Source organism: Euleptes europaea, chromosome 5 (assembly GCF_029931775.1).
Source record: "Euleptes europaea isolate rEulEur1 chromosome 5, rEulEur1.hap1, whole genome shotgun sequence".
NCBI classification, from domain to species: Eukaryota; Metazoa; Chordata; class Lepidosauria; order Squamata; family Sphaerodactylidae; genus Euleptes; species Euleptes europaea.
In genome coordinates, this window is record NC_079316.1 from 62,697,272 (window position 1) to 62,724,772 (window position 27,501).

The 27,501-nt window shown below is 41.9% G+C and overlaps 1 protein-coding gene across 11 annotated transcripts in view; it reads right to left on the minus strand.

Annotated features, from left to right (window-relative positions):
- ABLIM1 (actin binding LIM protein 1) overlaps positions 1–27,501 on the minus strand; it is a 194,750-nt gene that overhangs the window by 137,997 nt on the left and 29,252 nt on the right. For 10 of the 11 annotated variants that reach the window (XM_056849486.1, XM_056849485.1, XM_056849481.1 and 7 more), the window contains exon 2: positions 299–433. In XM_056849486.1, the coding sequence (XP_056705464.1) occupies positions 299–433 (135 nt within the window). Of the gene's footprint in view, positions 1–298; positions 434–16,354; positions 16,410–27,501 lie in introns of those variants that run through there. The other variant, XM_056849480.1, reaches the window with a different exon arrangement.

Consider the following 27,501-nt stretch of genomic DNA (forward strand, 5'->3'; position numbering starts at 1 on the left):
ATTAAGTCAGGTATCAGATAAAGTATAAGAAGTAAGAACCGCAAGGTCACAAATAGGGTGGTAAGAAACAACAGAAGGGCAAAATGCCCATGAAATGTCAAGTCAATAAGTTCAAACAAAATGAAAAAAGCCACCAGTCAGGAAATCCACAACAATATAAAAATTTCATATACCTTAACAACATTTTGTACATATGTGGCTATTGTGGATCAGGCTGAGAGTTTTTTTCCCTGCCATATGTATAACAGTAGCCAATTAAATAAGGGAGGAAAGTCTTGTGATAGTGAGATTACTGTACCTTTGCAGGTAAAACATTTGATGTGAAAATGCTTGGCTTGGACTCGAAGCACTTCACCTTTACACGGCTCCCCACATTTATGGCAGTGGATAACTGGTTTCTCAGTGGAGTGATGAGGCTCCTGAGGATGGGCCACTGTTAAAAAAAAGAAGTATAATTAGATACATAAGAATTTCAGGAACAAGAGAAAGTGGTCCATGAACTTACTTACATAGGGTTGCCAGATCCCTCCTGGCCACTGGTGAGGGAGGTGGTGGATGGGGGATCTTACAAGTCTTAAAATGAGACCTAGGCCTTGACGTCTCCTGCATGTCGATGTCACTTCTGGAAGTAACATCATCATGTCGGCAACGATGAGGGAGACACTGTTTTATTTGGGCAAAAGCTCTATGGTAGAAGCGGTTTTTACCATAGAGTTTTGCCCAAATACCAGTGTCTCCCATTATCGCCAGTATGATAACGTCACTTCCAGAAGTTACATCATCATGCCGGTGATGTCAAGGCCTAGGCCTCATTTTAAGACTGGATGGCGCCGGGGAAAGGATCAGTGTGCTGATCAACTGGGCTTGGAAAAGCAGAGATGACTTTAAGTGGTACAGATATATCATTCACTTATATACCAAAGGTCACAGAAATTGACATGATTAACCGTTCAGATTTGACAGCACCTATAGTCATTCCATAGCATTTTCTTATGTACTAAAGACTATCTGGGTATTTTATTCTCGGTGGAAAGGGTCCAACTAGTCTCCTTGACTTGAATGTTTCTCTGTGTACAGGACTTTTTAAAAAGTGTTAGAACACTCAAGTATCAGCTTCCCTGCTTTGCAATATGGGTTAGTATCATGATGGCACATATGCTTTTTCCTTAATGTGTAAATTGGCTATGAGACAGAAAAATCATTTAAAAATGAAAAATATCCCCAATCAAATTCAAGCAGTTGGCAATTCATATGATCAAAAGACATGGAAGGAATCAAAAGGCCACTTGGTCCACACACACACACACATAAGTAAAAAAGCATGCAACATTTCTCCGATTTTGAGAAACATCCAGCTGTCTTATAGTAGCCGAATTAACTGCTGCTGAAACAGGCTTTGAAGGATATTCACAATGGGGTGTATTTAGCCGCTCCCCTCAGTAAAGTTTGATGCATTCCTCCAACTTAAGCATCTCTTCAAAGATGTGCTTAAATTAGAAGAAGCCTCCTTAGTCTACAGGAAGGCTTCAGCTAAACAGGGCTAAACGGCTGCCTGGATAAACAGTATGTGAGCCTTATGCTGGTTATGAAATGAGAAAACACCCGGGTGTGGGAGGATTAGGAGAAAAAGAATTGAATGTGTCAGGCAAGATCCACCCTAAACTCGTCATCACCTGGATCCACCTAAACTCATCAACTAGCAGCCATTCTATTCTTTAAATAATTTATTTGGTCCTGTCTAAGTTTAAAAATTTATTATATTAGGGCTGGAGTGAACTTTTGCCCTGCAAATAAAAATCTGTATGTATTGATGAATGACTTTAAAAAATATCTTTTTTTAAGCTTTCAGTTATAAAGTGCTCATAGGCTGCTTCCATATGGTGAGCATTCTCCATGTTGCTTTCATTGCTGCTATGAATGCAGAGGCATGTACTTTAGTGATGAAGCTTCCACACAAAAGGTTGAGGTTCACTTTTTTGCAACCTTTCCTTCCACACATAGTCCACAGCAGTTCTGCATCGACTCTCAAAGGTGTGATCATCACAGCCCCCCCTTTGGACCTTTCTTCACACATGTACTATAGAATTTTTAAACAATCCTTCAGAAATCCCGCCAGTAGTACAGCAGGCAAAATGTCACCCATGAGGGATGACAGGAAAACGGTGCTGATGTAGGTGGGATCTTTGTAGGACAGACAAATGTACACCATTCCTTCCAGATAGCGTGCTAACTCACTGGGACAGTGTTCTTTACAAAAAGAATGGACTAAACCAGATTTGGGAAAGAGCAGGTTGAAGATGGGGAAAACCTGGAAATGAGGATGATTAAAGCATGACATTGTGTGGCAATTCCCCCCACCCCCAAAGGCATTTCTGTTTGAAAGTAAGAGTTGCTCAGCAGTGGAATCATTGCCTGAAAGTTTGCAGACACAGATTCTTTTGCCTGTTTGCAAAAGAATTTTGTTCAGAACCACACACAGGAGTGGAAGAAAGCAATAGTTTTATTTATGGCCGAGAATAAAACTGACACAGGGGTCTCTTTGCCTCAAAGCCGGTGTACCGAACACAGGCTGTACATTACATTTTATATCCCACTCACTTTACAATTACACTGGTTTGACCATACATAACATAATACATTGCATCTTATTTCCAACGCACTTCCTAATCCATAGTTGGTCATCAGCTCCTCCCATTTACCTGATCTCTAACACCTGTGCCATCTCAACCTGGCTGACACACTCCCTTTGAAGTACCCATTACACAGTGACTGGTACGAATTTCTTCTTAAGCAGGGCCCCTCATCTATCTTGTCTCGCTCCTTCTTTCCTTTCTGTTTACACAGAGAGGCCTCTTTTCTAACACAGACACACTTCACAGCCACTAGCTCTTCCTTATACTACACAACATATAATATACCAATAAAGCATTAATAACTTTGCCTAAGCCTAAGAATATTTATTAAACTGCTGGTGCTTATGCTATCAAAACCAGTTGCCTAGGGAGGTGGTGAGCCACCCCTCGCTAGCAGTCTTCAAGCAGCAGCTGGATGAACACTTGGCAGGGATGCTTTAGGCTGATCCTGCATTGAGCAAGGGATTGGACTAGATGACCAGTATGGCCCCTTACAATTCTATGATAAGTTTCCATGTGAAAGCAGCCATAGTTTGCAATCAGTCTCTTGATCATGCTTAAGAACATGACGAAGGCCGTTTCTGCAGGGAAGGGGGAGTTGCAGCTGGGAAGCCGGGGCAAAGAAACTGCATGAAAATCTGCCATTTGGAAGTCCGGTTGCTGCTGCGCTTTATCAGCAGCCCCACCAGCAACGGGGAACCCACACAAGACCATCCCCATATGGACACCATCAAATTCTGCTTAACTCAACTGAAACCAGCAGGAACATTGGTGGGGTCATTCCCATGTTTTCAGCTTTCTGACTTGTCCTGCTCTTTTGTAGCCGTCCCTTCAACTAGTTCCATGAGTGGGTTTCCAGCAAGAATCTGTTGTGAACATTAGGAAGCCTTACAGGCAAATTACTACATTTCATGTATAAAGAATTTTATGAAATCCTAAATGCTAGAAGGTTATCCCCACACACCCTCTCACTCACTCTATTCACAGTGCCCTGTTACTCAATCTGTATGAATATACAGAACACTGAAGGGAATGCCTACTAGTATTTTAATTAGAAATGATTTCTAAATAAGAACACAGCAGTACATAGCTGTCAAGAGAACCCTCTGTAATCTGTTAGTAATGAAGCTCTATTTCTGGAGTGCAGGAGTGGCATTCCCAGCTTTCCCCAAAATGATTGGTAACCTTGTAACCTTTAACTGGTAACCTTGTATTTATGAAAAAGAGAAGTATGAAGACTACCCCAAGCACTGGGTAATAATTTATAAAACATTACCCATTCAGACCCTGTTTGCGGAAAGTAGGTTATACAGAAAGGCAATCAGTCTTTATTAAAACAGTCATAGACAAACACAGCTCTTCACAATTTATATCCAGAAACCCTTAGTACTACACTCTAACCACAGGTTTACACAAATTGTAAAACAGTTATTTGCACAATTATTATAAGCTATTTATACTACCCATTAAGATTGTTGGCATACTGAGGTTCTCTCTGGATTCTACAGGCCGCCGCACAAAACTTTGCCTTTCCTGCTGTAACCTGTGAATTTTCATCTATAAGCAACATTTTAGTGTACCCTGAATCTGCATAGCCAGGATACCTGCCAAGCCAGGGGGAGATAAACTTAGAACACACCTCTTGGTATAGTGGACAGCGCAACAGAATGTGCTCCGTTGTTTCGATTTCCCTTAAAACACAGGGACATACCCTATCCTCCAAGGGAACCTTTCTGTATATCCCATCCAGAACTGCCGAAGGAAGAGCTTGGCATCTAGCAAGAGTGAATGCTTTCCTATGTCTAAAGATCTCTAATTGGGAGAGAGAGGCGGCAGGATAAGAGTAAAGAAAGACAGCTTGCTCTGGTTCCCCCCACCTAAAATTATATGCTGATCATTATTAAATTAATCCCCTCCCTTCCTTTCTTCCTCCCTTGGTCCAAGACTGCGGTCATAGACCTAATAATAAATTATATTACATAAATTAATTTCAAGCTGATCATAGGGCTGCCAAGCCCCAGTCGGAGAACGGGATCTTGTCCCAACCTGCTGCTGCTGCTCCACATGATGGAGGGAGAAAAAAATTACAACTGGCGTTGTATGTGTGATGACTTCACTTCCGGGGGAAACTAAGAAGCGGCAGCAGTAGTTCTAGGAACTGCAGCATTCCTAGAGATTCCACTGTTGCTTCCAAGGTTTCCCTGGAAGCGCCGCCCTCATCCTTGTGACAAACCTGTCCTCACTATGTCCTCCCAACCTACCCAGGTTAGCCTGGCAACTCCAAGCAAACCTTTGTTGACAGGAATATACTGTAAATAACTGAATTACATAACTCAGAAATATGACTACACATGAATAGTGTGTGTGAAAATTATGCTTATAAGGAGCTTTTAAAGACTCTTACCCATTCTCCAAGGAACTCGGGGCACCACTGATGGTTCTCCCCTCCACTGTTTTATTCTCAAAACAAACCTCTAAATGTGCCTGGCACACGATCACCCAGTAAGCTTTAAGGCAGAGTGAGAGCTTGAATATGGGTCTCCTCATTCAGTTTTCAGTCATGTGATTTGTAAGAGCCTTAATTCACCATGGCATATTTTTTGTAATAATTCAGGAGGAGGAGGAGAAGAGTTGTTGTTTTTATATGCCGACTGTCTCTACCACTTAAGGAAGAATCAAACCAGCTTACATTCACCTTTCCCTTCCCCTCCCCACAACAGACACCCTGTGAGGTAGGTGGGGCTGAGAGAGCTCTAAGAGAGCTGTGACTAGCCCAAGGTCACCCAGCTGGCTTCATGTGTAGGAGTAGAGAAACCAACCCGGTTCACCAGATTAGCCTCCACCACTCATGTGTAGGAGTGGGGAATCAAACCCGGTTGTCCAGATTAGAGTCCCCTGCTGCAAACCACTGCTCTTAACCACTACACCACGCTGGCTCTCAATTCATATAGAAATTTCAATTTGTGAAAAGCTTTACAATCTTCACAGAAACATTACAGCGGTCCAAGCATAACGTTGTGGAAGTTCAACCCAAGTTCCTCAGGCTCAAGTCCAGTTCTTTATTCATACAGCTGTGGCATTCAAACTTTCCATATCCACTTTTAGCCTCGACGTGCAATCTACATCTAATTTTTTATACATGTTATTTTTCCATTTGCTTGCTTTCACTCATTATGTAGATCTGCCCTCTCCCCCCCGCCCGGGTCTCTCTGTTTGTCTACAAAGTATTGTTACTGTCCTGGTGGTATCAGCCATCCTACGAAAGGCCCTAGTTGTGGGTTGCCGCTTGTTAATTCAAATGTAATGCATTATATCACAGTGGCTGTCTGCTATTTTCTCTGCAAATTGCTATCACAACTCCCCAGTATCCAAAGCTACAAGGCAGATTTTATAAGGCAGCTGCTTGTCAAGCCATATCAGCACATTCAGAGCACTCAAAAACTCATTAATCAAAGAACAGACAACCATGCTGTGCCTTCATCGCCACACTTCATTAACTGGTATAATTTAAAAAGTTTCCATAAGTCTTAAAGAACAGCCAACTATTTTTCTTTTCCTTATTACCCATGGATGACATAGCTTTTCTATTTATTCATTTACTTCATGTATACCCCCACCTTTCTCCCCAAAGTGGCTTACATTGTTTTCCTCGCCTTTATCCTCTCAACAACTCTGTGAATCCCAGAGGGAAGGGTTGCCAACCTCCAGGTAATAGCAGAAGATCTCCTGCTATTACAACTGATCTCCAGCCGATAGAGATCAGTTTGCCTGAAGAAAATGGCCGCTTTGGCAATTGGAGTCTGTGGCATTTAAGTCCCTCACCTCCCAAACCCCGCCCTCCTTAGGCTCCACCCCCCAAAATCTCCCACCGATGGCAAAGAGGGACCTGGCAACCCTACCAGAGGGCCACCCCGATGCGACGATGTCACCACTGGTTTTGCACTGAAAGTGGCATAGTGTGTTGGCGCAATGCCAAATCACCCCCTTTCTCCTCCACCAACCTGTCAATGGGTGGTGGGGAAAATGGGGGCCCAGGCCAGGTGGTCTCTTGCTAAAGCAGGAGAGCGGGCTTCCTTAGAGGTAGGTTAGGCTGTGAGTGCGTGACTGGCCCAAGGTCACCCAGTAAACTTACATGGCAGAGTGGGTATTTGAACCAGACTGGAGGCAAAAAAATTATTTATTTGGAGCATTTATATGCATCCTCTTCACACCTACTACAGGAAACTCTCAATAAAACCAGAGAGGACAGCGCAGCAGGGAAAATAATGCACATTTCAATCAACGATGGCTAAACCTTACCACTACCCAGAAATTAAATAACCACATTTCTAGGAACTATTATTTGAACTAAAATGACTTTTTCATGCATCATCTATATTTATAAGTTCAAGAAGCGGTGGGTTATAAACAAAAGCTGCTCTTATCCCCACTTGTGAAAATATTTTTGGTCCTTTTCCCCAACATTCCAACTCACTGACATCTTCAGTTGAGTAGCTAAAAGACGACCTAAACTGTTCATGCTCACATTTTCACCTTTCCAGTTCAGCAAATGCTTTGAAAGTAGAATGGCCTCTAATCACACCCACGGAATAAGTCACATGGATCCTACCACATATTGCCTTTCTCAGGGCCAGCTTCACAGGTGCTTCTGTGAAGAAATTTAACAGTGCATTCCTAAACAGTTACACCCTTTTAAGCCCACTGAAGGCAAAGGGCTTAAAAGGATGAAACTTTGTTTAGTCACAAGACTAACATACGACAGCTTTCCACATACATACATCATTGCATATGTACAGGTATGCTTAGCTCTTTTCATGCATGTAGCATTATACATCACCATCTACACAGGTAACATCCTTAATTCGCTGTAGAAATATAGCAGGGTCTGAAGATGTTAAGAGAAATTGTGTCTTGTTAAAAAAAAAAAAAAGCTGGAAGTCTTCGATCCGGTGTTCTTTGTTACAGGACTTGCAAGAAGAACACCGTCTCCCGAGGTCCTTGGCTCTCCTTCATCCTCTGCTCATTAGGTCTGCAGTGCATTTTTGAAATTCTTTCACATATATCAGACTCATCATAGGTCAAACTGACCTCCAAGGCAATTTTGGATTGAAAGCATAGGATATGCAGCTCGCATTCAGTGTGCCACTGGAACAAAGTCCATGACGGTGAGAACAGAAGCATTATGATACAAAAACAGGATTCCTAAAAAAACGCTGCTCTCTAAAATAATGTTATATTATTTTGTTAAAAACTGGAAGATGAAGGAATTGTGTTGTGGACTTACCATGACACAAGATGTGAAAGTTTGGCCTGCTTTATGGCTGCAGAGATAGTAGGATGGATCCTGCCAACTGTCTACCAGTGCAAGTGAATAAGCTTGGACTTTTCCCTATCCCCAACAGCACCCAGAAAACCCCCAAAGAGGTGAGCCTGGGGGTTGCAGGACTTGCCTGGGGAGAAAGCCCTTGGGGGCTAAAGGGCTGCAGTGAGGGGGGGAACTGGGGATGATTACCTCTCCTCCATTTCCACTAGCAGTATGATGGCTGAATCCCACCCAGTAATCTTGAAATTCGCCTACCTTCTCTCTTTTCCTGCATGACCCCTATCTATTCGTACATCACCTTTCTGCCTTGCTGAAAATACCATCTTGCAAATGAGTGACATCATAAGAATTACAGCTAGTCTTCGGCTGATGTTTCCAAGTGTTTAAAGTACTTGGCACACATCATCTTGTTGAAATCTCTACAGAGCAGCCCCCCATCCCCCGCCAGTGGCCGGGGGGACCTGGCAACCCTAGAGCAGGTACTGTCACCATACCACACTGCTTATGCCATTTGCCTAGTGAGTTTGTGGCAGAGGCAAGATTTGAATTCGAAATTCACTCATCAGTCTCTCAGCCATAACAGTAAACCAGCTCACTGCACTGGGAGTTTAGCAAGCCCAAGTGATAACACATACCAAGGGCGTTTTCACACATGCTGAATAATGCACTTTCAATGCACTTTAACAATCATTTGCAAGTGGATTTTGCGATTTCACACAGTAAAATCCAGCTGCAAAGTGCATTGAAAGTGGATTGAAAATGCATTATTCAGCATGTGTGAAAGCGCCCTAAGAGTAGACTTTACAGGAGAAAGAAGGAAAGAGAGAGTGCAGCTGCTGCTTTTGGTGCCACCCATGAGTGTTCTCAAACATCTAATTGTGGCCTAAGTTTAAAGGGGGGGACTTTTAAAACCCAGGCTCAAAGTTTGGAACTTTTTATTAGAAATTGGTAGAGGTTTGCATGAATTCATTCAAATCACATATACCAGAGTGTTCCGGATGTGGCTCCCACCATTGATCCCATTTTATCATATATTTTTCAGAGCTCCTGTCGATCAAAACACTGGGGAAGGCTTGGCTGGGCTGCAGAATACGAACTGCCTGATGTCTGTTCTTTGACTTCCACATGCACATACATTCCCCACTCCTGTTAACTGAGAGACTCCAGTTTTGTTTTTGCAAATCTATAGATAGTACATGACACATCCGCTGTCTCCACCTCAGAGAGATGGGTTTGTTTGCCATGACTTCATTGCCTCTGCACTCTTCAGAAAATATATGCCAAATGGAAAACATGAAGTTGCAGACAACTAAAGAAAAAGCGCAACACATGGAAGAGGTAAGCCGAATGATATCAGAGAACAGGCATAAAGATTTTTGTTAACTCAGGAAATACTTCTTATCCACCTGCTATGATTTTTTTTTTTACTAAGCTAGCTGAACTTTGCAATACTGAACTTCACCCAGACCAGCAGAGGGTAAAAGGCAACATTTTAATTAACAGACCATCACCTTTACCATAGTTACCAATATCAGATAAACTCTGTTTCTGTCTATGTGGTACAGGGGTTGAAATCCCAGGGAATCATGCAATCACCCCTATTGCTTAGATGGTCCAAATTTGCTCTGGCAAATTATGAGTTACACTTACATGCCAAATATCTCACCTATCTGTCAGTGACGTCCATGTTATAGAGGGGTTATTTAATTTAAGGCATCTAGGATTTGTGTGTGTTAGTCAGAAAGAATGTAAAACCCTTCCTAGAAAAACAGATGCCACGCTAATGAGCTAAAGGAATTGAGGTTGAAACTATATGTGACCTATAAGTTCCATGAATCTTTGAAGCAGCTGTTTTCTTTACACAGCCCCTAGGGCTGTGATTTACAGTGGATGATAGCATTGGAAGAAGAAGAAAGAAGGAAGAAGAAAGGAGGAGGAAGAAGAAGAGTTGGTTTTTATATGCCGACTTTCTCTACCACTTAAGGAAGAATCAAACTGCCTTACAATCACCTTCCCTTCCCCTCCCCACAACAGACACCCTGTGAGGTAGGTGGGGCTGAGAGAGCTCTAAGAGAGCTGTGAATGACTAGCCCAGGGTCACCCAGCTGGCTTCATGTGTAGGAGTGGGGGAACCAACCTGGTTCACCATATTAGCCTATACCGCTCATGTGGAGGAATGGGGAATCAAACCCGGTCCTCTAGGTTAGAGTCCACTGCTCCAAACCACCGCTCTTAACCACTACACACGCTGGCAGCTATTTAATTGTTTCCCCTCACCCCTGCAAACTGGAGGTCCCAAACTGCTCTTGGCCTCATCAGTAAAACGTGCAGGCACCCTCCCACCTCCTCCACTGCACCTGAAGCAGCAAGAGGGAGCGTTCTAGAGTTAAAGAGCCTCTCTCTCCCTTGGCTGTTCTCACTCTTTATATATTGCATTGTATATATAGACAGGTATACGTTTAAGCTATAGCTAAATCAACTCTTTTTTAAATATATTTTTTTTATTTTCCAAAACAAAACAAAAAAGAAAAATACATACACTTACATTCACACAGGTTTTACTCCTTCGGGGAGTTAATTTCACTTTACATCACATACATCTTATAGGATGCTTAACTTGTTCATATACTATAACAGTTTTGAACTATTCTACCTTACTTTGATTATGTTAAATGGAAAGGATAGATAACAATATGCTAAAACAACTCTTTTAATGCCTGCCAACATAAATGCTCAACATTACCCATTGGTAAACTTCTACAGTAGCTGGAGTGGTGGGATGTTATAAAGGGTACAATAAAGACATTTAGAGGTCTGAAGCCTTTTTTAAACCAAGGAAAACTAAACAGATATCTGGTTAAGCCACATACTCCATCTCATTGTACTAGCCAATGAACAGCTCAGATGAAGATGGACTTCTGTCTTGCATCTTTTGCAAGAATTTTCCTGTGTCAGATATAATGAGTAACCTTCATTCAAAAATGTAATTTATTTTCTAAAAACAATGAGACACAAAAGTTTCGAGGAGGGCAACGTTTACTGACCAAAATGCTACTGTGGTAAGTGTACATACAGAAGGTTAGACTAATACTAGGGAACTTGAGTTCATCTCTGCTCAGCCATGATACTCACTAGGAGTTGTCAACTCCTGGTTAAGAAATTCCTGGAGTTTTGGAGATGGAGCCTGGAGAGGGGAGGGACCTAAGTGCCGTATAATGCCATGCAGCCCACCCTACAAATCAACCATTTTCTCTAGGGGAACTGACCCCTGCAGTCTGGAGATCAGCTGTAATTCCAGGATATCTCCAGGCCCCACCTGGAGGTTGGCAACCCAACATTACCCAGAGCTCCCTGGAAGAAATGTGAAATAAATTATATATTATGAGAGTGTGTGAGAAGACAAACTAGTCCCTATAACAATTTTATGTTAATCTCAAAAATTCACAAATCTTTGAGACAGTATTCACAAATGAGTATTCAGATGAACAGACAGAATCATGTAAATTGTGACGTTTCTAAACGGCACCAATTATTAGGGTGAGTTTTTCCCTATGTTTAGAAGTCAACATTCCAGCATCTATTTTAAAATACTATGGATGCTTCCCAAGTAAGTTCTTAATGACAGATAGCTTTGTCCATTACTTTTTTGTTTTACAAAATGCAGCTGCAGCATACCGGTAAAACCAGCATATGAAGGGAATAAGGATGAACTCTTTTTCCTTGTGCTGTTTTTCTACTAAAAATCATCCTCCAGTTGCTGAGGGAGAAGCTAATGTTGTGGCATGCAGTAGTAGTCTAGTCTCATTGTCCTACAAAGGACTTTTTTATTCTAGCCTTGAAGACTGTTCAGTCATTTCTGGATTTGTCTCTGCAGTTATTCTGTTGATGTATATTGTTTTGTTGTAAGCTGCCCTGGGGAATACTGTATACTGTAGGATGGAAGGGTGACATGTGAATGCTTTACCCAACAACAACAACAAAGTAATATGCTAAAATGACATGCCTCAGTGTCTGGTTCTTTCTTAGGGTTTCCAGGTCCCTCTTCCCCACCAGAGGGAGGTTTTTGGGGCGGAGCCTGAGGAGGGTGGGGTTTGGAGAAGGAAGGGACTTCCATGCCAGAGAGCCCAGTGACCAAAGCAGCCATTTTCTCCAGGTGATCTGATCTCTATCAGCTGGAGATCAATTGTAAGAGCAGGAGCTCTCCAGCTATTACCTAGAGGTTGGCAACCCTATTCTTTCTGCATGGTGAACGTTATCAGTTCAGAGCGAATGCTAGGCTAGAACTCTTATCTCCAATGTGAAAGTTTTCTGCATGCAGAGAGCTTTTGTTCTGTCAAGCGCTTTAAAACTAGCTGGTATTAGCAGCAAAAATTAGAAAAAAACAATTCCCAATCCCCTGTGCAGGAAAGAAAGAAAAGTCAAGTCAAGATATATTCAGTTGTCACCTTCTTGCAAGTGGGTGCTATTTCCAGGGAACTTCTAGCTATTCCAGATACATTCAAATGTATCAGGTTTTAAGGTTATCAGGTTGAAAATAATGGCACATTTGATCAGTCTGAATGGAAGAGAATTTCACGTTAAGTCAACTTGAATTTGTGCCATTGATTGGAATGTGACATCAGCACTCCAAGTAGAAGGCCTCTAAATGATTAACTTATCTGTTACATGCTCAGAGAGGGAAACGGTCTGGATTTTGAACTCCATTTGCAAAAATGATGACTGTGTTTTAACTTTTAACTCTATATCATAAGGAAGCTAATCAAAGCAAAAAAAAAAATGCTGATGATCCAGGCACGGCGGGATTACCTGTTTGCTAAAATCAGCACTTCAAGAGACACAGGCAGATACTGATGCTGTTCGGAAATGACCTTGAGTAAGAAGAAAAGACAATGCTGTTGCATCATCTTTACCTTGCTACCCAATGATATTGAATGTTTTTTCTCCTCCAAGGCACCTGTTCCACATGCAGTTTTTCTCCCATGATACCCTGCATGGTACAGCAGATTCCTCCCCTTAGGACTTTTGAGCTACTGCTTAGGCCTCCTGAGTTTGTCCATTAGGGTTGCCAACCTCCAGGTACTAGCAGGAAATCTCCTGCTGTTAAAGGTTATGGAATTGGGATCAGAGAAATTAATCAGACAAAATATCCTATGGCGCTTTACTGTTAGTGAATTACTGTCTGCAGTTAGAATGGCAGTTAGAATAACATCAATAAAATAACAGCTATTGGCCCTTTTTCTAGTGTTGTTTGTTTATGTGTTTTTAATTGAATTTTATAATTTTAGCTGTATTTTTAATTGTTTAAATGTTTTAATTTTTTATGTTTGCCACCTTGTGGACTCTGATTGGGTCGTAGGCAGCATGAAAATGTTTTAAATAAAGAGCTGAGCAGAAAAGTGTTGTGGGACTTGCTTTACACTGTGTTACAGAGGTGGGAGAACTGTGAAAGCAGGAATGCCTACTATGATTCTCAGAGACATTGTGTTCACGAACAAGCACTAGAACAACCAACTCAAGAATTATAACCTGGGCAGTCTCTCAGAAACTATCAGTCTACACATCTAAGAAACAGGCCCAAACCTGGAAGAAACTTCCTTCACCTCTCCATTCATATAAAGTTATACCAGCTTAGTGAAGATACATTCATTGAGCATAAAATAGACTCTGACCTCCATTAGAGTGCATTTACTGTTAGCATGTAACCTGAACTGGAATTATGTCACTACTTTACTATGCTGGATCGTCCATCAACACACTCTGTTACATTCCTCAGTAAGGTTTCTAATTCATAACTGACAGGTATACAGAAGACTTATGAGGATGCCCAAGCTGGTTTTTTGTTTTTTTGCTTCCTGCTCATGTAGATTAAAACCAGCCGATATAACAGGGAAGGGACAGCTTGGCAAAGTAAACCAGAGCAACAAGTATCTGAGTTAATTGGGTGTGCATTTGGTAGGATTGCCAGGTCTCCCCTGGCCACTGGCAGGGGATGGGGGGCAGGGTTGCCAGATCCAGATGGGGAAACTCATGGAGATTTGAGGATGTAGCCTGGGGGGGACCCCTCAGTGGGGTACAATGCACAGAGTCCTTCCTCCAAAGCATCAATGTTTACAAGGAGAACTGATCTCTGTAGTCTGCAGATGAGCTGTAATTTCAGGGTGTCACAGGACACATGAAGCTGCCTTATACTGAATCAGACCCTTGGTCCATCAAAGTCAGTATTGTCTACTCAGACCAGCAGCAGCTCTCCAGGGTCTCAGGCAGAGGTCTTTCACATCACCTTCCTGCCTGGTCCCTTTAACTGGAGATGCCGGGGACTGAACCTGGGACCTTCTGCATGACCAAGCAGATGCTCTACCACTGAGCCACAGCCCCTCTCACACACAAGAACACACAAGAAGCTGCCTTATACTGAATCAGACCTTGGTTCATCAAAGTCAGTATTGTCTACTCAGACCAGCAGTGGCTCTCCAGGGTCTCAGGCAGAGGTCTTTCACATCACCTACTTGCCTAGTCTTTTTAATTGGAGATGCTGGGGATTGAACCTGGGGCCTTCTGCATGTCAAGCAGATGCTACAGCCCTTCCCCAGGTCACACTTGGGAGGCTAGAATCCCTAGCATTGGGAGTGCCCAAACTAGGGCACCTGAAACTTAAAAAATTTAACCAGAACAGCAGTCAAGCTTCCACATTTGCCCAGGTACATATTAGAGCTGACTGAGTACACGACACACTTGTTCTGCAACATGAAATGACAAAGCATGCTAATCTGAAGGAAAACTGTTGTGAGACAGTTTGCACCTTAGTCTTTCTAGCTGAAATGAAGCCTGATAGTGCCATAACACCAGTTTCATGACTGCCCAATCAATTTGCATTCTTCAAGGTCCCTGTAGCAGGCTGGGTTGGACGTTTGGATGCATATGCTCCTGTGTCTATGCCATCAATGGGTGAGTGGAAGGAGAATGGAATAAGGCTCTACTGGAAGCACCACTACTTATCATTCCTTCTTGGTCTGAGAAACTCAAGCTTAGGCTCCCCTCATACGTACTAGCAACATTCTGGATTGCATTGTGAATTAACTCTGGAAAGGAAAATCCCAGCTGAACTACTTCTGCTTATTACAGCCCTCAGCAACAACCAATACATTTAGGCCAGATCTAGAAGTCTCTTGAAGAGGAACCACCACCTGAAAAATGAAAGTTCATCCATCGGTCCCAAAACAGTTCCTTCATCCTATAAGAAACCACAGTACTAGGGTTGTTGTTTTTTACTGGCAACCCTCTCGTACCTTTAATGAGGTCTTTCTAGTATCTTTATTCATCAGGTACACCATCTATGAAAATACAATGGGGAAAGCTGCTGTATTTCTGCCTACCAGTAATTGTTAAAAGGGCAGGGAGAGTAAATTAGCAATTCTTGACTTAGCCCTATTAATTTCCACCAATACTGAACCAAACTCCTACAACAAAGACACACTTCTAGTATTTTTTGTAAGAGATCGGAGTGAACAGCAACACACACTGATAAACAATGTCTTTGTTTCCTATAGATCGGCATTCGTCAAATGGGCTTCCAGTGTTTTGCTAAATGTGTATTTACTTGGGAAAAGATATGCTGCCTACTCTTCTTACATTGTGCTTTCAAATACCTTAAAACAGAAGTGTGGGAAGTTGCGCATTAAAAATATAAGACCTGGACTAACCTATTTATGTGTCATAACATTCAGATTTCATCTTTGCAAGCGGAAGTTACAGAAGGTAAGCTGCCTAAAGCACACAGAGAGAAAAAGAATCCACGTACTGTGAAAGAAAAGTCGAAAGAACTCATTGCTCCATGTGCCAACTCTGAAGCTAGCACATAAACTGCATATTGTTTCAGGAAAAGGTCTGTCCATCTTTCCTTAAGGGAGAAATTCCTTTACTAATTCCTCCCACAGATATGTGTTATTCACATATGAACATCTAAGCCTTTAGGTATCAGCAGCATTTCTTCGGAACAAACTTGAAATGAACTGAGTCCAAGATTCTCTAAGGCAAATAAGTCACTGAAGTCATTCCTACAAAAATAGACAATCCCTAAAAATATGTGGATTCAGAACTAGCCTTTACTTAAGTTTCAAATCATAATGCCAAGGTGTCCATTCTTCATAACTTCCCCAGGTGAAGCACAACGAAAGGATCATTCTAAACATGATATCTATGCCTATATTAAAATGGACCCTAAAAGATATGAACTTTTAGACTGGCTTGTTAAAAACTATAGGAGCTTTTTTTTAAAAAAATTTGAGTAATAAGGAGAAAATCCAGCAAACTTTACATGGAACAAAACAAAACAAGACTGATCCATTAACTTGCCAAACTGCTTTGATTCGAACCTGGAAGCCATGCATGGTTGAATTACCTTTTTCTCTCACCATGGCCCAAAAATCGTCTTGGCAGCAGATGCAGCAAAGGTTAACTGAGGTATTTACAAACGCATTTACACAGTTGTGCTTTCTTTCCCAGAAGAAGTAGGCAGAGAAGAAACCTCACAAACACACACAAAAAAGCCCCCAAGGCAGCCTGTTCCAGAGGATGTTCTGTTTTCCCACCAGAACTGACGTAATCTAAATGCTTGGTGCTGTCTCTTCCTCTTTTTAACTGCCGGCTCTTCGCTCTCTCCTTCTCAAGTCTGTTTTACTCTCCCTAATGACAACTCCCAGCGTATGGACTCTGCTCCTTCTACGGGGGGACCTGGCAACAGCAGCAAAAACAGGCGCTGCGTAGCGAACACAAAATTCTGCTAGAGCCAGTCATTGACACCACCTTGCAGTGTTCAGGCAAGGCACAACAGAGCTGGTAACTCAGGACTCCCCCAAGTGACAGATATGGGACTGAGAGGAAGAGACGCCACAAGGACTGTTTCCAGTGGCAAAATGGAAAGGGAGGATTTGCTGGCATTCTCTCTCTATCGAGTGATCTTCTGTGATTTTAACATTTGTGTCTGTCTGAAAACTGATTCTGGAATCATGTTGTTTATTATATACACCTATACAGAGAGGGGGGAGGGAGAAAGAGATCTTCCAGAGAATATATTACAAACAACGTGTTTCCAGAATCTGTTTTCAGACGGACACAAATGTAAAAATCACAGGAGAGCTTCATGATTTTATAATTTGCACCACAAACCAGGGAAGCTAAACAGGTGCAAACTAACTGCACGAATTATACACCAAAATGTTTACAGCTCTAGTTCCCCAAATTTATTATTAGAGTCTTAACAAGTGAATTTTTTTTTCATGGTAAAACAGCATAAATGACTGGAACAACCCATGTATAAAAGATCTCTCTCACAAGTACATGCACACACACCTTGCATATATTGACTTTTGACATCGCTGGTTTAATTGTATTCTAACTCGAAAGCCACACATGCTGGGGATGTTTTCTGCCAAGATTTTTCCATCCTTGACTTTTTTCTTCTTTTTTCCTTAGTAGTGGATTATTAATTCCTTAATGAAAGTTGCTGTGAGATAGTTTTTATATAATTTATACTACTCTTAGCTAGGCTCCCCTCCCCAACAAGATCCTGCCACTAGTATGATGGTGATTTATAGTGTGCTATGGTTGCCAGCCTCCAGGTGTGGCCTTGAATTCTCTGGGAATTCATCTCCAGACTACAGCAATCAGTTCCACTGGAGCTAATGGCAGCTTCAGAGGACAAAGTCTATGGTCTACCATAGATTCTAGGTGAAATTTCTTCCCAAATTCATCCTTCCACAGGGACCACCCCAAAAACTACCAGAATTGCCTAGACTGGGCTTGACAACTCTATGTCCCTAGTGTTTTTGGCCAAATATTTCGATAGATGTACGTTAGCTATCTTGATGAAATTTCCCTTGGTTAGGGTACCATTATTAGTACCACCATTTTATTTAAGAGGAATTGAAGGGCAGTTCATTGTGTTACTGCTTATTTATTTAATTTATTTTAACACAGCCTTTCCATCAAGACATTTAAAGCAGTACACAGTTTAACATAAGGAAGAAACAAAACAATGGGACAAATCCATCAGAAATTGTTTTAGGACATGGAAAGTCTCTTCAAAAGCTGAAGGTATGAACTCCCTGACCTGGGCTTCCCCTCTTGTCTTCTCCTCAGGAAATGCCTCCCAAACATGAGGAATCTGGTGATCCCAAGAAACATGTTGCATGGGCAAACATAAGGGGTGAATTGGGCATTCACTAATATAGTTAGCAGCAATTCCTACAATGGTAAATGCTGCTGGAATTACTGTCAATGTCACTGACCTCATTTGTGATACTGATTCTGGCTCAGACTTTTTTTCATATGATGATGATCAGGAAATCTCATGTTAAGTAAAAAAAACGGTTTCTTTGAAGATGATTTAAGTGACTGTGGCTTATTCCCCTGTCCCCAAGAAGCACCATTTCGGGGGGAGGGCATTTTGAGCTGCTTCAGAAGGAAGTATGGGGAAGTTGTGTTTCTGTGCACAGAATTTAGATGGGCTCTGACCCATTATAAGCAACATTATCTACAAGATTATCCAAAACATATTCCTTAAAGCAGAAAAGTGAGACAGAAAAAACACTAGTAAAATTTCAATGGAACAACCTTTACCCTAGCACGTGCAAGTGCAATATTAGATGGATTTTGACCTTAATACAAATGCCATCACTTAAATTAAAAGGCAAAGCAATCCCTAGATGCCCAGTTTTGTTGTCAGACTTCTTTGCTGATTAATTCTTTTTGGGTTCACATACATTAAAGCAGGTTGCTGAGGAAAACAGCTTGAAATGCTCGTCTCTTGTATTAGCATGTTTTAAAATGCATTTTAAGAGTAGGGCACAGTTTTCCCTTCCTGTTCCAGGTATCGAGCTTGGGCGCAACCAGAGGCAAGGGCCTTCGGTGCAGCTACCAAAGGGCTCTCGGTTCAGAACCTGTAGTCTTACTTAAATTATATTGTTTAAACAGCCAAAAGGCCACAAGCAGCATCACACTAATATAATCCCCCAAAATAACCCTTTTTACATTTCATTACCACCCGTAAATTTAGCCACTAATAACGTGATTCTTTTATTGGTACCAAATAACAACCATTGAATTAAACTTTGCGGGGAGAGATAAAATTTATAAAGTAGGAGTTGCCCTAAATAAACCTGTAGTCTTGAAATGAGCCAGCACTATGGATCCGGGACTGGCCCAAGATGTAGCTTACTTGCTTCTCTGTTTATATTGAATTGTTCTATTCTCGTAAACAACTTTGGGTCCTCATGGGGAGAAAATCAGGGTATCAATATCTAAATAAGCAAAGGCAAACCTGAGCAGGAGTTGAATCGATTTGGAACCAACTGCCTAAGGCTAGCTCTGGTTTATGACACTAGTAGTTCAGTTTATCCAAGCTGGCACTCCCTGAGCCTCAAACCGGATACAGGAGGGACTGACCCATATGTTAAAGCTGGGTGTACAATAAGAATGAGGGTGGGGCAAAGCAGCAGTTAAAATGTAGAAAAAGCAGCAAAACAGAATGCTGAGCCACACTACTGCCCGTACTTTGTCCCCAAAACCATTTATCTCCAGCTTCTTTTCTTTTTCCCTTCGCTTTTTGCCGGGAGAAAACTCTGTCAGATAAACTGGGAAGAAATTATTCTAACAGACTAGTTTTGTCAGCATAACATGTCTTTAGAGAAGAGGGAAGGCTTCAATTGAACAAGGATTTAATACTGAATCCTTCCTTGATTTAGGGCTGCTAACCTCCAGGTGGGGCCTGAATACCTCCCAGAATTGCAGCTGCTCCAGACAACAGAGATCATTCCCCTGATTCCCTGGAGAAAATGGCTGCATTGGAGGGTGGACTCAATGGCATTATACCCCACTGAAGTCCCATCTCTTCTCTTCTCTCCTCTCCCCTCCCCTCCCCAAACCTCGCTCTCCCTAGGCTCCACCCCCAAATCTCCAGGAATTTCCCATCCTGGAGTCGGCAACCCTATCTTGAGTGGAAAAGTCATGGTCTCAAGCTCTTTCCATGGGTACAAGGATTAGGAGCAGAATGCAAGATTGGGTGATCCCTTCTTCCCAAGTCTTCTCCTCTCTGCAGCAAATGCTCCCACTGTTGTCCTTAAACATGGTTCAGAACTACATCTGCACCAGTATTAACCATGGTTAACATAACACTGAGTGCCCTCTCATCTTAATCCAGTGTTGGTGCAGAGCTCTGGTCTCCAAAAGGCAGTTCCTCCACACAGTCAAGTGAATGCATGCATCAGCCCAACGGGAGGACAGATGGCTAGTATATCTTAGAAACCATGGATGTACAGTTTTTATTTATTGTATATATTCAAGTGTTTTCTTTAACACACCACAAAGGATAAGAGAGATTAAATAATGTGTTCTTTTTTTTTGGGGGGGGTATTCCTTACTTGTCCAGGTCTGTTATTTGGATAGGATGAGACATGTAGGAAAAAATGCATGGGAGAAAAATGTCAATTCACTTATGTATCTAGGCGGGGTTTCTATTGTCGGCTCACTGATAAGCAGTAGGATCTAAGCCCCAAAAGGTTGACATTCCAGCTTAAGTGAATCACTTGGGTACTAAGAATAGTTCCAAGAAATAATAAAAGGAAATCATTTTGCCATTCAATACCAGAAATTTGCAGGCCAGTTCAGGCTAGCTATGCCTTTGGAAGGTCATGCTCTATTTCTAAAAAAGGCTGCTCAAGGAGGGCCTTGACAGAGTCAAAACATCTGACCTTCATTCATAAACACTGGCATTCCCCTAAAAGTTGCCACCCTACCAACCCTTCTGGAATCACTCTCCTGCACATGAAAGCAGTTAACCCTTTGTTTCTGAGATCATTCACCTCACTCAAAGGGCTCCTTTCTAGGAGGATTATTTATTTCCTATTTTGGAAACTGCTGATTGCAAAGGCAATGTCTGGACATCAGGACATTTTGTGCAGAGAAGCCAAGTCCCATTTTTCACATACGCTGAGGATTAACACTGCTGTATTTCATCTTTTTTCTCAACACTGACCCTTCCCAAGGTCACGTGGGTAACCTTCAGCACAGCAGACAGCTAGTCCCTTACTCTCCAGGGGCTCTTTTTGTTGCGTTTATTCTACGCAGCTTCAACTCTGAAACATATTGCTTGACAGCAGTTCTTTGCCATATGGGTTCAATTTTGTTGCGAGGCAGGGGTTTTTCCCTGCTTCCACACAGCATCATGGGGTACTTGTGCACCATTTGGGATTTTCCCAGCTTTTCTCTGATCTTTCTCAAACTTGCTTTGCTGACAAGTTTGGGGGAAAGACATCAGTAAAGCCTGGATGGCTGCTGTGTGGATGCGAACGTGTGGATTTTCCCACCTGTACGTGAGCCATTTCAGGTAGCTGGCTCAAGGTTGATTCAGCCTGTCATCCTTCCGAGGTCAGTAAAATGAGTACCAAGCTTGCTGGGGGTAAAGTGTAGACATCTGGGGAAGGCACTGGCAAACCACCCTGATAACATAATCTGCCTAGTAAATGTCAACATGTGGCATCACCCCATGGGTCAGTAATGATCCAATGTTTGCAGAAGGGATTACCTTCACCTTTACATGAGCCATTTCTACTACTGGGGAGGAGGGGTTAAAAATAAGAAATATATTATTGAACCAATATAACATTATAATAATCTGCATGTCAGCTCTGAATTCCCAGCTTTCATTTTTTTAAAAAATATCTTGAAAATTGATGTGGCGACATAAGGAAAAGGCATATCTCCACAATGACTTCCTTTTAAATTTATTTTTATTTCTTTATTTTATTGGATTTTTAGGCCGCTCTTCCAGCTCAGAGCGGCTTACAACCATTTAAAACAATTAAAACAGCCATAAATTACAATAAAATTTCAACAATGATAAAACTATGCGCCTTCAATTTTAGCAGCAAAGATAGCGTACTACCAAATGGCAGAACAACAACAAAATAAGACAATAGCGGGAAGCACAGCAGAAGCAAGTAGGAGGAGAAGAGGGGAAATTCATTTTAAAAAATGAAAACTGTGAATTCAGTGGACCTGATTCCCATATTGCTATATCAATATAATGTTATTCGATCACTGATTCTTTTTTTAAAAAACTGTAAAAGCCCCAGAGGCCCTGGAGATAGGTAATGGCTGCTTACAGGGGACTGGAGTGGGGAAACCGTAGGAAATCCTACTCTGTGGAAGCCCCATTGTTGCTGGTCACAGCAGCAATGGGGAAACCACAGACCCTTGTCCCCATTTGGAAACTTCCAGTGTAAGAGATCTAAAGCTATACAGGCCATATCTCAGGATAACCAACTTTGGGGGAAAGCAAGTTCCAGGACTTAAATTAGCATGAAATCTGAAAACATTAGTGAGTTTAAAGAACCTGGCAGCATATCGCCTTTAATAGCACTGAAAGGTAACCTGCCAAGTTCAATAGCATGCTCCATTGAGTAGTAATGTGATTAATTTTACCTCAGCTAGACACCGTGAAGGTATTTGTTTCTTCTGTTCTTTTGGAAGTTGAATTAATCCAATTGTCCACAAGTATTAGCCATTACAACTGACAATTAAAATAAGGTATAATTAAACCAAATTATGAAAAATACACACAATATGTATGATTTTCTTTCCTGCAAACAGACGGACCAATTGAAGCTCTCATATTTCACATCTTTATAATGACTTAAGGCAAAAATAAAAACTTGATTCAGGAAGGCAAACCACCTGAGACTTTACTCCCCTTCCTTCCCACATACCGACAAGACTAGCCTGCACGGCTTATGAGACCTGACAAGATCAGAGGTCACTGCTAAAGTGTTGCTATGTCTACAGGTCATACCAAGTACACCTATCACTGCCAGTGCAGCATTATTGGCTCAGCGCTGCTTACAGGAGGATTCAGTTGTGGAGAGGAAGATTAGGAATCTCTCTGTCTTCCAGTTGCTCTAGCTATCAAAAGAAACAAAGCATTTTTCAGTGGTATCCTCAAAAACAAAGAAGTGAAAAAACATAGTCCTCTTTTTCACAATATTACCCAAAGACAGTCTCTTATACAGGAAGTGAAGCTGAAACACCACTGACACTCCTACTCATGTACATATGGCCGAAGAAACAAATTCCTGCATTTTCCCTAACACCAGCTACTTTGCCTTGAGTCATCCCAGCCTTTTACTTTTGGTCCAGTTGCCATTCAAATTGATTCTACACTAATCCCAAGCAGAGCTGAACATGGCAAGTCTTAACAAGATTTTACATTTACTAAAAAATATGCAGTTCAGCAGCCACATTTAAATACCATGGTCCAAATTAAACTTTCCCTTCAACCATGGTTGCCAGGTGGCTTGGAATGGCAGGAAATTGCCCCCCAATCCATCAGCTAGCTCACAGCAAGGATCGTGCACGGCCGCCAGCAATGCAACCCCGTCACTTCCGGTTTACTTCCAGAAGCGCTGCAGAAGTAAGTCCTATGTTATTCAATGGGCTTTGCTCCCAGGAAAGTGTACTTGTAGGTCTATACCTACTAGACTTAGGAAGCAAAATGAATGCATACAAGTCCACTGATTATGTCAAGAACTCATCAACAAAACATTCTGCAAAATCTTCTGAATGCCTACATGTTTGTATTGTATCACACGCTAATAGCCTCGGGTACAGAGATCTCTCAACACTCAACTAAACCATCTTAATCCCAAATCTAAAATACAACAAGGCCAAGTAAACTGATCTCGTCACCAGAATAAGAACCACAGGCACATTTTATGAGACCCATTAGTTTCAATTAGAATGCACCTATTGGTCTCCTCTTGTAAATCAATAGGTTTTCAGTGTTGGGTTGGCAACTGTTCTATGGTGTTAACTCCGCATGAGTCCACAATGACTCTGGTAATTTTGAAATCAAAGCACACAAACAGAGTAACATCACCTGAAGCTACTGCTGTGTTGCCTGGGAATCTGTGACAGGTCAGAAAGAGGATTGGAGTGGTTCCGTTCTTGCCCTGATCACTAGGTGCCTTTGTGCATCCTAGCAAATTAATTCATCCTTTTGAATGATCTTTTACTATTACACCAAACATCTGCAAAAGCCTGTATACCTTCAAATGGAAGAACCTGGCAGCTGAAACGCAATAAATGATGGTGTTTACAGAATGCCGAAGTCACTATATCACATCCTTACTATGGCTTGAGCAAAGAATTCTAAAATGAAAGACATTAGAGAGCAACTACACATTCTTCTGATGAAAATTCACTGGGCCACAGTACTAGAGTTCCCAGAGTTGCAACCTCTATGTTGCAAAGAGTAATAGAAAATGCTGGGTTCTTGTGGTGCTTGACATTACTACCCCTTGCCAGCAGCAGAAGAAACTAATGAGCTGTTTACTACACTTCTCTCTCGCTATCAGGACCCAACTTGCTTTAAAACAAATTTCACAGTAGTTCTGCAAACACACTCAAAGTTATAGCATTCTAAACAAAAGGAATGGAATATAACTGAAAATTATAATACATTAAACAGACATCATTTTTAACGGGACAGTTCAGAATTCAGCTTCTTGACCTGCCAGTCCAAAACCTGACTGAACTCTCTCTCTCTTGACTTCCAGCATGAGAGGAAAACATTAGAAACTCAACCCCATTTTAACATTTGGAAAGAATATCACCTCAAAATTCAATACATGGTCTATCTCTGAACACGAGGTATTATTTGTCAGTTATTAAAGAAGGCTCACAGTGCTTTATTTGTAATACAAAGAAATCCTATCCAGAGGTCAATCTGGATACTTTGGGGTGCCAAGATGCCTTTGAATTTCCATCCCTCTTAGCAAATAATTCATAGATCTCACCTATGACAAATCTAGATCTGGTCCAGCTTCTCTCACTTACCTGAATCTTTTGGAAAATCAAACAACCATTCACACAAATAGTAGTCATCTGGATTCAGATATGGCAGCTGCTTCATCACAGACTGCTTGGGAATGAGGTACAAGACCTCAGCAACATCACCGTCCTCGATAATAAATAGCCTTTTGACCGGGTTTTTCAACTTTATCCGCTTAGGTACCAACCTCTTACTTTTTCCTGATGCACAGAACTTTGCAAAACGGTTTAAAATGGAGAACGATGGCATGCCTAGGGTGCCCGTAGAATGAGCAGCTAAGTAAGTCAACCAGGGTGAATGGGAGTATATGTGTTTAAGTACGTAACACTTGAGCAGCCGTCTGTCTGGTATGCTGTCTTCATACATCCTTATCTCTCTTTCTTGACAACTAAAGGAGATTAAGGAAGAAATATTTTTAGCACTGATCTCCAGGAGATTATGACAAGCACTCTCAGTCAGGTGACTGCTGTTGGAACTAACACTGCTTCACTACAGTATGCATAAATGTGAAGCGAAAGCATATAGACTGCAGCAATATTGGATTAACATCCCGAGAAAGAAGGAGGATGTATCTGAGCTACATAAGATGATTAGTTTTGGAAAACAAAACCCTTGATCTGTTGGTAGAAATCTTATTAGGAAAGAATCACCATAAGATCCACACATCCATCTGTGCATTTAATCTGACATTTCCCATAGATATTACAGCCAAGGATGGCTCCATCTTCCTTAGATCATAACCAGCCTTTCTGCCATCGACAAATTTGCTTAAGAGACATAACTTCTATAGTCCAAGTAGTCACATAAAGAGGTACCAATTATCTTACTGGGAAGTATTTTTCCCAGCTCTGCATCTTCCTTTCTTCCTTCCAGTCTCATTAATAAAAAGATTAATAAAGATAACTCCCCCACACAGCCACACTTATAACAGGTATCTACATTAATCTTCTCCTAATGACTTGCTAATCTAATAAACTAAATGGGTGTTGTTGTTGTTTTTACCTTGGGCAGGAGCAAAGTTAATCATCAATTCTGCATTCAACACTGACCGAAATTACTAGAGCATAAGTGAATTATAGTTATTGTTTCCAGCTTGACATAGCGAAAATGCATGGTCGCTTTATCCTCCTTTAATCCGTTTTAGCCAGGAGCGAACGCACATTAAGTGAAACGCATGTGTTCGATCCTGGCTGAATCCTGGCTGAAACAGGGATTAAAGGAGGATAAAGCGACCGTGCGTTTTCGCCCAAATACTTTTAGACATGGAATGGTCACAGAGGCAATTTCAAAGAGGAGGTTTCTTGGTTACATGAAGTAGGATGTATACCACATATGAAGCTCATACCAGAAATTTTGCTAGTCTTTAAGGTGCTACTGGCCTCTTGCTCTTTGCTACCACATATGAAACTGTTATCCTAGAGTCTTCAACCCATGAATTTACAGGAACAAAGCCCAACAATGTTTCTCTAGTGATTATTCCTTATCATGTACTAGTTACGCATTCGTCACTTTTCCATATGACAAGGGGTGAAATTATATAGCAGGGGTGTCGAACTCAATTATTACGAGGGCCAGATATGACATAAATGTCACTTGGTCGGGCTGGACCTTGCCTTGCCAGCCCTGATCAAGAGTGGGGGGAGAGTGGCTGGCTCAGTTGGCTAGCGGGCCAGATAAGAGCTCTCAAAGGGCCAAATCCAACCCCTGGGCCTTATGTTTGACACCCCTGTCATATAGGGTTATATTCAGATGAAACTTTCCAACAGCAAAATGGAACTCTTCTGACTCTCCCTTCTCACTGCAGCCCTGTGGTCTCAACCAAATACTACTCCTGGAGAATATTCATTTACTTCATTTATACTCCACCTTTATCCCCAGCGTGGACCTAAAGCAGCTTACATTGTTCTTCTCTCCTCCATTTTATCTTCCCAACAGCTCGATGAGGCAGGTTAGGCTCAGAGACGATAACTGGGCCAAGGTCACCCATCAACCTTCCATGAAAGAGTGGGGATTTGAACTGGAGTCTCCCAGATCCTAGTCCAGTACTTTAACTAGTACACCACACTGGTGTGCCCTGAGGGGTAAAGCTGTCAGGCCCGTCAGGGCGGGGCATCCCCGACCCAGGCCACACACCCCACTGCCAATCAGCAGGCTGGCAGAGGGGCTTTCCAGTAGCCATGTTGCTGATGATGTCGCTGCAACAGTGGCCTAGGGTTTCCTCCACTGCTGGTAAGTCCCCCATGCCCCCTGCCAGTTGCCAGGAGGGACCTGGCAACCCCAATGAGGGGACCCTGTAGCAGGAAGGGGAATTGGTGGGAATTGCCAGTTTAAACTGCATCCAACCATAAACCCCACAAGTATTTTCCTCTTTCAGTGAAGGCAGTGTAACATCTCATAAATAATACAGAGTGAGAGGTTTTCAGCTTCATTTCACCTTTTCTGCTGCCAGTGTTGCTTCCTAATATAACCTGATTCTAGAACCTTGCAAGTTGCCACAGAGTATCTGGGTACTTCTTTACTTGTTCCCTAGAAAACTGTGAACTTTACTCACTAGGGATGACAATTCCAATACTGTATACATGATAACCTTATCTTGAGATGAACAGAGAGGATAACCAGAGGTGAACTGGTCTTCTTCTGAACTTTCCACAGCCTATGAATGG